General features: G+C 39.7%; 1 protein-coding gene across 1 annotated transcript in view; it reads right to left on the minus strand.

Moving 5' to 3' along the window:
• Window positions 1–13,731, minus strand: part of LOC136363885 (von Willebrand factor D and EGF domain-containing protein-like) — a 165,470-nt gene that overhangs the window by 51,852 nt on the left and 99,887 nt on the right. Inside the window, exons 15-19 of the mRNA XM_066323353.1 lie at window positions 12,699–12,813; window positions 9,373–9,623; window positions 7,927–8,146; window positions 3,158–3,295; window positions 1,076–1,216 (exon numbers count right to left, since the gene is read on the minus strand). Of these exons, the coding sequence (XP_066179450.1) occupies window positions 1,076–1,216; window positions 3,158–3,295; window positions 7,927–8,146; window positions 9,373–9,623; window positions 12,699–12,813 (865 nt within the window). The remainder of the gene's footprint in view (window positions 1–1,075; window positions 1,217–3,157; window positions 3,296–7,926; window positions 8,147–9,372; window positions 9,624–12,698; window positions 12,814–13,731) is intronic.

Below are 13,731 nucleotides of genomic sequence, written 5' to 3' on the forward strand. Positions count from 1 at the left end.
GGAAGGTAATGATCAAACATTACAGCACCTATACTTTACTTTTGAAATCACACTGTGAAGTACATATGTTTCTGATCTGGAAATCATCCTTAATGTGTCAAATCTTGTATTACAGGAAACTTTAATTATCTTACGATTATGTGCAAACTTTAACACTCTGGTAGTGTATAATATTTTACCACTTATGATGTCACTGAATAGCAAGTGTATATGAACTGCCTGTGAAGTATTTAAGAGTGTAAAGACAGAGAAGAGATGATGGATACAATCTTAATGATGATTGTAGATCTTTTTTAATTGTTTCCAGTGAGGCCTCCATCATGATTCTCAAGTATTTTCTGCATTATTCTTGCACTTTACCTACAGCATCATGAGATAGGATACCTGCAGGAGGCAAGTTCTGCTTAGGGGTTTGCTGGCTTGGTACAGATTTTGAAAAAAAATGAGGGTAAGGTAATAAAACCCTTTTATTTTGCATATGCCTCAACACAACAGATATGACCAATCTCAATTTTTTGCATCCTGCTTTCACTGGAAAATCAATTAAAAATGTGACACTCATTAGAGCAGGACCAACACAAGCATCATGCAGGTGCACACCATGTCAGAGAGTGCTGCATCTCTGGGAAAAGCTACTGCCACAGGCAAGTTTCTTCCTCGAGCTGATCTTCACTTATGCTTAAAACTCAGTAGCAATTCAGTGACTGCCCATTAAACGCTGAAATAAATCACCAGCAGCACTTGGTCATGGCAAACTGGCATAAGCTGCCACTTTTATCATCTTGCTTTCCATTGACCACTACAATTTGGAGTGGCTTTGTCTTGCCTCAGAAGTAGTGTGTTTTCTAATTAAGTCTCACCACTCTGACTGTTGTTGTTGTAATGCCTCCCTTCCATGTCAAATTGCTTAGCAGCAATCCACAGTCTGATGTAAGAGTGTTTTTCTCCCTAACTCAAATTTTCTTGTGTTACAAACAACTGATTTGTATTTACTGTTAAGGTGTTAAAAATTAATGATTTCTGAATACATAAACTGCCCCAAATGAAAAAAGATTTCATATCCTTTTATACCTACCGTGTCTATCACTTATGTTAAAATTCTTAATTACAGGAGAATCCTTTGCCTCCAAGGATTGCAGTGGCTGCTTAACCTTAGTCCTGTTCAATTCACCTTTGCCATCGCTTAAAGCTTCTGTAAGGTCAGCAACAAGCACAGCTGTGGAAAATAGCACAGGGACAAGAAACAAGATGTTAGAGCTGAGCTGTGATTGATGATAAAAAGCCACAGCAACAGCAAATCAGGTAACCTGGCACAAGTTTACTCTGGAAACCAACAAGCAAATAAAGGCAGATCAGGTGGGTCCAGCTGTTGACACGCAGCAAAGCTTCAACCAAGTATAAGAAAAGTTATTATGCCTGAGCTCTCTGAACTTTGCTTTTCCGGGAGTCTTAATGTGCACCGTGGTCTTTCACTGGGCTCAGGGCACTTGGGAAGCCTCAGCTCAAGCAGTGTTTGACAGCACTGCTCCTTGGATGGGGATGCTACACCTCACCCCGGCAGCTGTGCTCTGCCTGAGTTTTGCCTCTCCTTGAAAGCCTCTCCTTCTCTCTGAAACTCTGGTGAGTGAGTTTGTTCAGTCAGTTCAGCTGCCAGCACAGTGTATCAAAATACCTGTAAAAAGTGAATGTGAGTGCAGTGAGGAGCCTCGAAAAAATGCAATTTTCTGCATAATTTTTAGGTAATGAATTATGGGTAAAGTCTACACTGATTGTTCTGCAACTAAAACAATTATTGCCTTGGGTCTCTTGAATATTCTCTGCTCCTAATAGAGCCTGAAACTCTTTATATATACATTAAACAATGCAATGAGCTGTTTCTCACTTTAGGAGCTATAGAACTACTTCTGTCCCCCCTTCCCTCCTTCCCTTAATACTCACTTAAGCAGGGGAAGTATGAGCAGAAATGTTAAGTCTCTGAATCGGAGCTAAAAATACTGATTTCTATCCTATCCTGGGTGAACAGATAAGCCCTCAGGTTTATTCCTTCTCATAAATGTGCATTTCAGAAACTGGTTTCTTTTTCTGTAATTAAAAAATGCAAAGTAAGAAATGTTATAGTTTTCAAAGGCACATTATTTGGCATCTCTTTCCTTTGTGGGTCAAATTAACCACAAAAATGTGCATTTGTGAAACAGATGCAAAATCACTTTGAAATAACCAATGTGGCCAAATGATAAAGCACAGAAAACTTTTTATACAGATGTTTGGCAATATGATTGAAGGGATGTTTGGTAAATCTGGCAAAGGCAGTGCTGCTGGTGCCAGGGTCCTGCAGTTACCACTCAGTCTATTTAGAATGGATATTTTTTTTTCCATTCTGCAGTCAATATGAGGAAATGTTAATCGCTGCACAATAAATATCTGCATCTTTCACTTCCTGGATTTCTTTGGAAATACCAACAAACAAGTAAAAAAGTCTTCAAGTGTTGATTTGGCTCCTTCTGGTTAAAAAGAAATGTTTTGGAGAAGGCTTTTGTCTATGTGACTGAAATAAGCAGAGTGTGTGAGTCACATCAATGCACTGGGAAGGTCTCAGAGGACAAAGTCACTGTAGGCTCCTCAATAAAGAGTCTGTTGCTGTAAAAGCAAATATTGAGCAGTTCTAAAACTGTTCATGGCCCTTTCCTTCACCAGCTGGGATCTGAGGAATGACTTTATGCCAAGGATCTCTGGGCTGTGTCCTCTAACAAAAACACACCTTGGAAACAGAAGTGAAAGGATGGAAAGGATTCGCACATTGACCTTGATCTTAATCCCCTACCCAAAGCAGAATCAGAGGTGCTCTCCAAAATACTCACAGATGTGTATTTAGGAGTGAAATAGTAGAGAATGTGCAGTGTCCTTGGCAAGTTATCTATCTGTAAAGTACTTTTTTTGTATGCTGTGGTGTTGGTTCTCTACCAAAATGAACAATAGCAGAGAAATTTGCAAATATCCCCATTAGTACAACATCACAATAGTCTGCTTTGTACATTTAAGGGTCTGTACTTGAGATGAGTGGCAAAATACTCGATTAGGGATAATAGGAGTAGAATTGAACCCATTTCCCTCCTACCCTCCTTCCCATCTATTAAAATAAATCACGTAAAACACTTACATTTGCAAATTTTACCATTTCCCTCCATCCCAGTGGGGCAAATTCCACATGCGTAAGATCCAAAGGTATTCATACAAGACACTCCAGGAAAACAAAGATTCTCTTCGCATTCGTTCTTGTCTTCCTGACAAGTAAGCCCTGTGGCAAAGCAAAGGGGAAGTTAATAATCAGGAAAGGTTCCCTGTTTATAGTTCAGCTCAAATGTTGAAGCAGACAAATGCTCACTTCTCAGCTGCAAACTCATTTCAGGGTATGTCACTCATGTTCCATCCAAATTCCCCACTGCATCACTTAAACCTGCTTTTATCACACTGTTTATTACAGTAGTTATTGGCACCAGAAGTGCTGAATTTGAGACCCCTGCTCTTGGAAAGCTGTGCACGTTAAATAAAAATGCACATAAATGAAATTAATATTGCCCCTGTATTTCACGTCTTTGCTGCTGCTTTGGTTGTCTTGTTAATGTGAGATCTTTGTCCTGTACTGAAGAACCCCATGAATTTCATCATTTTGGCTTTAGGATACCAGGAGCTGTGTACTGACCTGTGTTGTAGTTTCTGTTTCTGTGTGAACCTCACACAACTGTGAACTAGTCTGGTAGAGTCTGGTTGAAAGTAAGTCTTACAAAATGATCAGATTTTTAAAAACAACTCAAGTTTTTCTACTTAAAATCAAAATTTGAAGAAACATTCTGAACGTGTAATTCAGCCGCGGTACTGGTATTCAGAGGATTGGCTGCCACAGGATCTGAATCCAAAACAAGATCATTTGACTATTGCTGATTTTAGATCCATTAAAAATCCCTTAACTGATATTCAAATTCACAACTTTGAGTGAACTTAATGAATACGTCTAGGGGAGGGTGACCCAAAAGATAAAATTACTATTTGAACAGCAATGAGGCAGAGCAATCAAATATAATGTTGTTTAAAACTCCTCCAGACTTCAAAGTGCTGCTGTCTCCGTGCATTTGGGCAAACTTGCTTGGCTAAAGATTGTACAGGATGTACAGGATGAGGGCAGTCACAGACCAGCCCAGACCACTTTTATTAAATTATCTCCTTTATCCCTGTAGAAATGTACCAGGAGATTGGGACAGCTTCTGGAGAATCCAGGGACATGCCCCAAGACATAGCACCAGGTACAGAAAGGTTTGATCCGTGTCAGATGTCCAGCTTTATTGTGACAAAAGGTGGAAGGATAAAGGAATCTTGATTTTTTTTTCCTTCAAAAATAAATTTGTCACAGAGGAATGAATTGCAGGATGATAAAAACAGAGCATTATTATTCTTCATCTCCTACGATGTAATCTCTCATTGCTTGAGCATTGCAGACAGCTGCCACTAGTCCTTTCAACTTAAAATAGCATCCCAATGTAGAAAACTCAAATTGAAGTCCCTTTATAGATTGAGCTACCTAAAAAGCCACTGATACAACCTTCCCATGGCTGCTGCTTCTTGAGGAAAAAAACAACAGCAGCACACAATCCACATCCCTTTTCCTGTGCCATCTCAAGCTAATTCTGTTATGATTTTCATGCTTCTTGCTTCGTTTATTGAAACTGGACAACACACTGTTGCAGGTCTAGGCTTACCTTTTTTCTTCTCTTGTTAAATTTTAGCTGACTATATATATTTCACTATTAAATTATCACATCCTGGTATCAGGCAGCTTTTTTCTGATGCTGATTTCTGGTGATGCATTGGGAAATTATTAGACATCACACGGAACATATTGAATAAGTAGCCCTCTGATTAGACTAGTAATTACTTTCTTTCTCTGAGTATCATATAAAGGCTAAACTTGCTGCCATAAACAGTGAGAATAGGACCAAAGTTCCTAACAATCACTTCTCCCTGGGTCCCTCTCATACTCTCCTTCTCACCTTTAAATATTCTATTTAAATATTCAAAGGGCTGTCCTTCAAATCTCATAGACAAGAGAAATACAAAAATCAAAGGAAGACAGTAAGTAAACAAGATAAATTGTAAAATTCAGCCACTTGGCAGATTTTTGTGATGTAAAGGTGAAACTATGCAAGCACTGCTTTTCACACAGATTTGATCTTAAACAGTGCCTGACCAGTGCGGGCATAATGATAATCATGATGAATTCAAGGAGAAATGTTTGCAAAGACTGAACCTTGGCTGAATGATGCTGAAGAAGCAGCAGAAATGGACAGGAAACTGTCTGCACAGTCAATTATTCTGTTTTCACGACCTCCTGTGCACTCTAGCAGAGGGGAGTCTCAACTGTCTTGGCTCTGCTACAGTATAAATAAAAATAATAGGAATAGAAGTTCATCAAGTTCCAAGGCTGAACCATCTGTTTGTGTGCCAGCTGTATTTCTCCATCCCTGCATGGGAAGTTGTTTGAGAAATAAAGTCCTTTTATGCCTTGTTAGGAGCTGACCACCTACAGATGCAAAGAAAGATTTTTTTGACTGTGTTCACATTAAGTTGACTCTAAAGGAATAGAAAAATCCCACTTAGAGTCTCTGTGGTTATTAGAAACCATCAACAAATCCTGGGAGTTTCTTCACTTTCCTGAAATATGAAATGAAGTTATAGTTCCTTCTTGCTCCCCATCCCACCCCCAACTTTTTACTAATCACTGATATATGGGGAAAGAAATAATGATTTTGTGATTGGGATAGTTTTCAAGGATGAGTTCTGCTCTCAGGTGGGTGATGTTCTTGCTTTCTGTGGCCAAAAGAATAAACAACAGGGATCCTTGTTATCTTGTTGACAATGCAGATGAAAAATGAATGAACTTTGAACACTCAGAGATCCAGTAATAATTCTGGAGTCAGCCCTCTCTCAGATTTTCTACTGGCTTTTTTCTCTAACTTTTACCCTCAGACTGATGCACCTGAATTACTGCTTCCCTTGCAGGGGTGTTTGGGAAGCTCTCACAAGTTCACTCCTTGTTTCTACTGCCTGTTTGCTGTCGTTTGTAAAGATTTGATGGCGAAGTGGTGCTGTCACTTGAGCTGCATAGCATTTCCTTCTCATTAGATTATTGATGGTTTTCTGGGGAATTGAGGCATAAACACAGCATCAAGAATGAGCTTTTATTGTTGTCACCAAACCTGCCCTGAAGTAAAATCATCTGCTTCCCAGCTGGCTTGCAGCTCTGCTTGTTTATAATTTTTCACCTGCTATTAAAACTTTGAGATGTATTCCTTTTTCACTCAATCATATCTTATTTTATTTTCTTTTGTTGCTTGTGTTTTGGCATTTCGGGAAGAACAGGGAAGAACAGCAAAACTCTTGCACTGTTATTTAACTGGCAAGAATAACAGTGCAGGAAAATCTGTTTTTTCTCCTGCCATCAAAGTGCTGTGTGCCCTTGTCTCTCCAGTCAGCAAGTCCACTGAAGTTAATAACTCGTGGAATTATATTGTTGGGGTTTTTTTTTTCATTTAATCCAACTCCTTACAAGCAATCAAAACTTTTTTTTCTCATTGTGTATCTCCCTAAATTACACCATTAAAAGTTCCCAAATTTTTCTGTGCTCATAGGAATGTTTTTTTTCCAGGGGATTAAAGACATCCTGCATATGATTGGCTGGCTTAGAGATTTTTATTTGGTCAAACTTCTGTGTTAGAACTTTATTCTCCATGCTTAGGCTTGTGTGTTCTTGCCTCAGTGGAGTCTCTGGTGGTGTAAAGACTCTGGACAGCAGCAGGCTCTGGCCATTAGGTGGAGTCAACACGGATTAAGTGTCACAGATCTTTTAGGCCATTTTTATGGACTTGGGAACGATTTTTATTTTTCATTTCTGCTGGAATTTTATAGAAATGAAATCTGGGCTTGCAGTCCCACATGACCAAAGCAATAAAATTTCAGGAGCTGCTGACAGACAGGAAGGGTACCTTGCCCATTGAATCAAATCTGTTCACTGCTTTTGTTTAAAAGTGAGGGGTTTTCTATATATATGCACCATAAGCAGTAATAGTTATGTGCATTTGATGTTGCTTCTTTATTTTTTCAAACCTATAACACTGGCAGCAGTCAACCTTACGGGTTTCAAGAATGTGAAGACAGCAGGAGGTTGAGTGTTAGTCTTTCTTCCCTTAATTTCTTAAAGTCAGGTTTTGGCCAGATGTTCTGGTTTAGGCATGGATAGAATTTTGAAACCAGGGCACCAGCCTTGAAGAGTTTCAAGGTTAGATTTTGTTTCATCATCATGTCTGACAAGTCACTGGGCTTGAGATTTTCTAATTTTCTAATGTTTAAATTTAATGAAGCTTCAAGCAGGACCAAAGCACAATTTATTTTTCATGTTTTCTATGTCTACTTCTTCCTAAACCTAGGAAACCTCATTTAATCCTAGTTCTTTCCTCAGCTTAATTAAGTGAAATCCTATTGAGTGCCCTGGATCTTTGCCTTTTCTCTCTTTTACTCAGTCTTCTCCCAACCATCTCATGGATGGACAAACCCATGGGAAATGAGCAGGAAAGAGCAGAGATTCAGGAGGTTCACATCCTCCTTGAGCAATCATTTCAGGACAACAAAACTTTAGGTCATTTTTCCTTATCATTAGTTAATGATGATATCATTAGATATCATTTTTCCTTATCATTTTATAATTTTTCCTTATCATTAGATTGTTAGACATCTCTCCATGTCTAAAGCTAAGCCATGGGAGCAGAAGAGCAGGGTTATGTTTGCAGTCCATTTGGCAGATGCTGTGGTCATGCTATTCTCAAAAAAGTCCTGTAGCTCACTTCAGTTAAACCAGAGGTGCAAACAGAGAAGTGTTACCTCCGAGACCAGGGGGGCATTTACAAAAGTAGCCCTTCACGCTGTCCACACAGGTCCCACTGCCACAGGGGTTTGATTTGCAGTCCCTGACGTCTTCCTGGCAGAATTCTCCATCAAATCCATTTGGACACAAGCACAGGTATTCACCAAGGCCTGGAGGGTATTTAATATTGGTGACACACGTGCCACCACTGAGGCAGCTGCAGGGCTTCACTCCAACCTGGGGAAGGCAAAAGGGAATTGTGGTAAGACTCCTGTGAATAATCACAGCTGGGAGCTGTATTGTTACCCTTTAGGAAGGGAGAGATTTGTACTGCAAACATGTTATCCTGTATTATGGCAACTTATTTCTAACCAATTTCCTTTGTCTAGATAGATGGTCTTATACTCACTGTACTTATTTGTTTGACTGAGAGCTCGACTTCAAAGGGGTTTCTTTTTTCATCATTTAAGGGCACATTCTGACTTTTTATAAGGAAAAAAATCCAACCTTATTTGCTATAACAGCAGATTTCAAATCGTATCTGAGGGCAGAATTTGTTCCTTATTCTTCAAAGAAGAAAGGAAAAATCTTTTCTCTTTGCCTGCCTGCCCACCTTCTTCTTTCACATTACAAATGGCTCCCAGGCAGGAACATGACTGTGGCATTCCTTATCTGGTCTCTCTCTTCAGGGAAGGGAGATCCATAGTTGTATTTTATGTATGTACAAGAACTGCATTTCTACAGATTCAAAGCTCTGCATTATCTCCCCCAGATAACACGGGTCTAGTTTGAAATATTTCCATTAAAGCCATATCTGGGCTCCAGTTTTCCCTCTGCTGTGTGGGTTCAGCAGATTGGTATTTTATGGTTTGAATGAGTAAAAATAGGAATCTCTGGGAATGAAAATCTTTTCTTCACAGAACTGTTCTTATATCAAGAGTCTGCATCCTGCTTTATTTGCTCATCTGATCAGAGGATTAATGTTAGCCTATACAATAAAGACAAAGCCATGCACAAACTCTGCCAAGAAACTTAGAATGTGGAGTAATGACATAAGAGCAAGACATCCTCTAAAAATATCATTGAGAATGAGTTATAATCTCCCTTTTATAGCTAAAGCCTGGTCTTTTATGTTATATGCTTTTTTTTTGTGCGATCCAGATGCAGAATGTGAATTTTAAAGCAGATTAATGAACCATTAAAAGGCTCTGCAAGGATGTTCTTTCAAACAGCAATCAATAGCACTCTCTCTTTCTCCCTGTATATATAGTTTCTATGTTCTCAGAGATATTTATTCCATTAATTGATCATTATTGCTGCACTGGATATTATACACTTATGAGGATATAGCTGAAGCTTTTCGAGACAGTAACAAATTATTAGCCATGATGACAATTGCACAGTCGCGTTGACATGACAAACAGGTTTGTTTTGGTTTCCCTTTTAAGTGTTCTTTCCCTTACCTCAATAGAGTATCTGCTCTGTGCATTGCACTCATCTGACACAGTGAATTCAAAGGTTTGTGTTTCTTCTGAATCCACTTTCCAGAGGAGAAGGCCAGCAGGAGAGAGCCTGGCATCCCGTGGCCCAGCCTCCAAGATGAAGAGCACAGCTGACCCTTCTGGATCCACTGCTATTAGCTGGTAAACAAAATTCTCACCAATAAATGTCAGCAGCTGGCTGGAGGGGGCCTGGAACACAGGAGGCAGGTTGTCTAAACAGCAAAAACGAGACCATGATTACATAAGCTCCGGTTTCTCCCACGTAAAGTTTCTCAGAGTGAGTCTTTGAAGGAATGCTTTCAAGAAAAGTATACAGATCATACCGAGAGGCTGATGGAGGAAGAGATTTGGATGTTAGAGGCAGCAAGTAGCTTTACCAAAAGAACATCTTTTTCCTCCCCTTTTTTTGGTGCCCTAATGCTGAACTTTTGCCCATCCTGAACTTTGATTAATTTTCATGTGCTATCTGATATATGGGAGTAAGAAATGCATGATTTCTGTAACGTTACCTTAGTCCCAATTCTTTCAAATTAGTAATATTTCTGTAATTAGTTATATTTCTGATACTTACATACATATTTAATCTACCTACCATCCATCCATTTAAACATAAGGAAAATAATTCTCAAAATGCTGAATAACAAAGGAATTGGACGGGCAGCTCAGAAGGAAAAATAAATTGTAACTCTTCCATTGAGTAGACTCTCCTGCCTTTACCCATGAGGAGCAATTAAAGGAGCAGTTTGAGTGAATTCAGTTGGAAATTTCATCTGGAACAAAGGTCTTCTCAGTGCAGAAGAGGTACATCAGCGGTGCTGAGACTGTCCATCCCCAGTGACAGAGGTGTGAATCATGTCACCATTGCACTGTTGTTTCTAGGGCTACTGTTTACATTCAGTATTTCCTTAATGAAGATAAACCCTCCTAATTTTACAAGGCTATTTAACAGCAGAAGATAAATGCTACCTGAAGATACTTTCAATGTACATAGGTAGGGAGGACAGGGTATAGAAAATTATTACATTTTATAATTAGAAACCAAGGTAAAGTAGGATCAGATGAGTACCCTGAGGTGACAGCAGCTCTTTTCAGGGCCAGGAATTTCATCTCCATGTTCTAAGCCTCCTCGGTCTCAAGGCATCTTTCCTCTTTAGGCAGTAGTGCAAATTGACAGGTATTGATATTTAAAGGAATCTTCTCACAGTGTAATTTGACCATGGTTCTGTTTAACTTAAAGCACATTTCTAATACTGAGGATTAATTTCAAGCCATGCTCTAACATTATGACCTATACACGTATTCTCATAAGGACTCCTTGCACTATGCTCATGGGAAATCATCATTAGGGGTTTTTTTGTGGTGCATATAATTTTTACCCAACTTTGCTTTCCATAGCATGGCTTAGATGATGCAATTATTTAAATATGTGTCTCCTTTATTGCTGCTGTGCTATGAGAGCTTTCTAAAATGCTTGTCCAGCAGATTGTCCTGGCATAACTGTTGAAAGCTTCCATCTATTCATTTACCTTTTATTTCCCAAACACTAAAGCCATGGAGCCCATAAAATTGTGCCCAAAGTAATCAATGAAATATTGATGCAGGGTATGCATTTATGGATAAACACAAAGGTGTTAACTGAATGGATGGTAAGTGGAAGTGGTAGGCACAAAATAACATAAAATCAGATGTTCTGAAAGGAGTCTGTGGAGGAGTGTTTCTAATCCTACAGAGATCTGCTTGCCATCCAGTAAATATATATATACACATTCTCCCTATTACTGCAGAACTTTCAAAGAAGTTTTCACACTTTTGAAAACAGGTCTGACAAACCCTTTCTTCTAAATATTTTTAAATTTTGACATCATTTAAAAATGAACCATATGTTTCAGAGTTCCCAAATCACTTCTAGTTTTATAAATTTCAAAACTAATGCAATTTTAACTTTTTAAAGAATTTTCTGAATTTTAAAATCGAGCTCTCTTGGTATTAGTTATGAGTCTGTCTCCTGACTTATGAGCTGATGAGGATCAGCTCATCCCTAGGGCTGCTTCTCCTCTGGCCAACACAATGGAAGGCCAGGCTGGATGTGGCTCTGAGCAACCTGCTCCAGTGGAAGGTGTCCCTGCCCATGGCAGAGGGTGGAACAAGATGAGCTTTGAGGCTTATTTCAAACCCTTCAAAACTTTCTGTCATTCTGTGAGTCCATGACAGAAAGGAGGCAAGGTTTGTGAGTCACAGATAATATCCCTCATTGGACTTCAAGGTTTTTCTGGGAGAAAACACACAGCTTTCAAGTGTACAGGCTCTACTTCAGAGCTGACTCACCCTTAGGCATTTTAACTACTCATCCAAGTGACATCCAAATGGATTTTTTTTAGTTGGCCAACTTTTGGGACGTTATAAAACCGCAAACAAACGAAGCAGATTGGTTCTGTGACCCACACACCTTTCTGTAGTGTGTTTGTGTTTACAAAGCCTAAAATGCAGAGAGACTCTTTTTAAAAGCACTTCATGGATTTACATAAAAGCAGTAATATAATCTTTATATTGACCAGATGGAAACATGTAAGGGAGGAGATGGGCTGTGAGAAAAATGCTGCTGGAAACACGGATTCTCTGTAAAGTGTGGGGTGAGCAATACTGGTTGTTTACGCTGGGCATGTAGACATGGAAAAACTATGATTTAGTCTTCATCCTTCAGGAGATGCCTCAAAAGACAACCTTCTCCATGACCCCTGCCTCGAGGGGCTGCACAATGACCTGGGTTCTGTGCCAGTGAAGGTAATGAGTGGCTGATCCCTATCTCTTGGACTCCCTGCCAGGCCAAGCTCTGTTATGAGGCATTTCATAGGATTTGGCTCAGTGAAAGGAAGCAATTCTTCCAGACAGCAAAAATACACACTAGTGTTTTAAAAACAGTATTTTCCCCAAATTGCCTCCTTAAAGATTTGTACCTGCGAGATGCTGACAGAGATATTTAAGGTTCATCACCTTTAGCTGACAGACTTGGCTACTGCATGGAGGACTGGCGTATCAAATTTTAATGCTCAAGCTTTTTTTTCATTTATTTATCTGATATTTATCAGGTTTCAGACAGAACAAGGTGCATAGTGCATGCAGTGGAGACTGCATTTCTGATTTACCCGATGATTCCCACTGCAAACAGTCCATGTACACTTCACAGGATAGATTCAAGTTAGCTAAATGGAGGAATGATAAATTTAATAAAATGTGTCATAGATTCCCCAATAAGTGCTTCTTTTCTGGACAAGAAACCCCTGCCTTACTTTGATTAACAGACCAGGTGAACTTAGAAATGTCAGGTTCACAGAGAAGACAAGGGCTTGTAGGGCTTGACTCTCCTTCACCATAGCAAAGGCCATCTATGTTGCATGTATTTTCCTGCCAAAAAAAAAAAAAAAAAGAAAGGAAATAGAAATGGGTGGGAGGTGAAGGCAGGGAAAAAAAAGGAATAAGATAGATAAGAAACTAGCAATTAATATTTTCTGGATATAAGCAGAAATTCACTTGTCTCTTGAAACAAGGAAACAGCAGCAGCTTAAATGTTTTCTGCTTACAGTGAGGAAACACTGGAAGTTTTCCAGTTTCAGCTTGGGATCCTTGTAGCTTTGAATGTTTTAGCTTAGGCAGTGGGGTGTTGCTTTGTCATAGATGGATGATGGATGCGACAGAATGTGAATTTTCCCATTTCCACACTCCTGTGGTGCATGTGGCCATTATTCCCAGCTGTGACTGTTAATATGACGAGTATCAGGTATCCATGAAAGGTGAGTCCACAAGACTCACAAAACCTGAGACTAGACAAAAGCTCCATTTGAAATACTGGCATCCTGCTCTCCACCAACACTTTCAAAAGCAGTGCTATAAAAGCAGAATAAAGAATTGCACTGGAATTTAGGCTCCCGTGAGGGGGTTGTAGGTAAGAGCTGAGCGCATCCACGGTGCCTTGCTGGAGCAGAACATCCCCAAAGACATTTGTGAGATGGTCTGTGGGCACAGCAGCCTTTGGGCTGACCTGCTCCTCTCCCAGCTGGGGAGCCCCAGGGCCAGAGAGGCTGTAGGGGTCTCATGTGGGTTGAAGGCACTTGGGTTATCTAAGAATGGGAACACGGGGACATAATTAACAGATGTAGTTAAAGATCTATTCCATGGGAAGGTCCTACGGAGGAGTTAGGCCTTGTTGCCATCACTGAGCTACACAGGCAGGTGGGGCTTTAGCTGACCATGCAGATTCCCAGAAAAACATGGAATGCTTCTGGGAACAAGGGGGATGTCATTGCCACAGTAGGACAGCAGGAC

This window comes from Sylvia atricapilla, chromosome 7 (assembly GCF_009819655.1).
Source record: "Sylvia atricapilla isolate bSylAtr1 chromosome 7, bSylAtr1.pri, whole genome shotgun sequence".
Classification (NCBI taxonomy): domain Eukaryota; kingdom Metazoa; phylum Chordata; class Aves; order Passeriformes; family Sylviidae; genus Sylvia; species Sylvia atricapilla.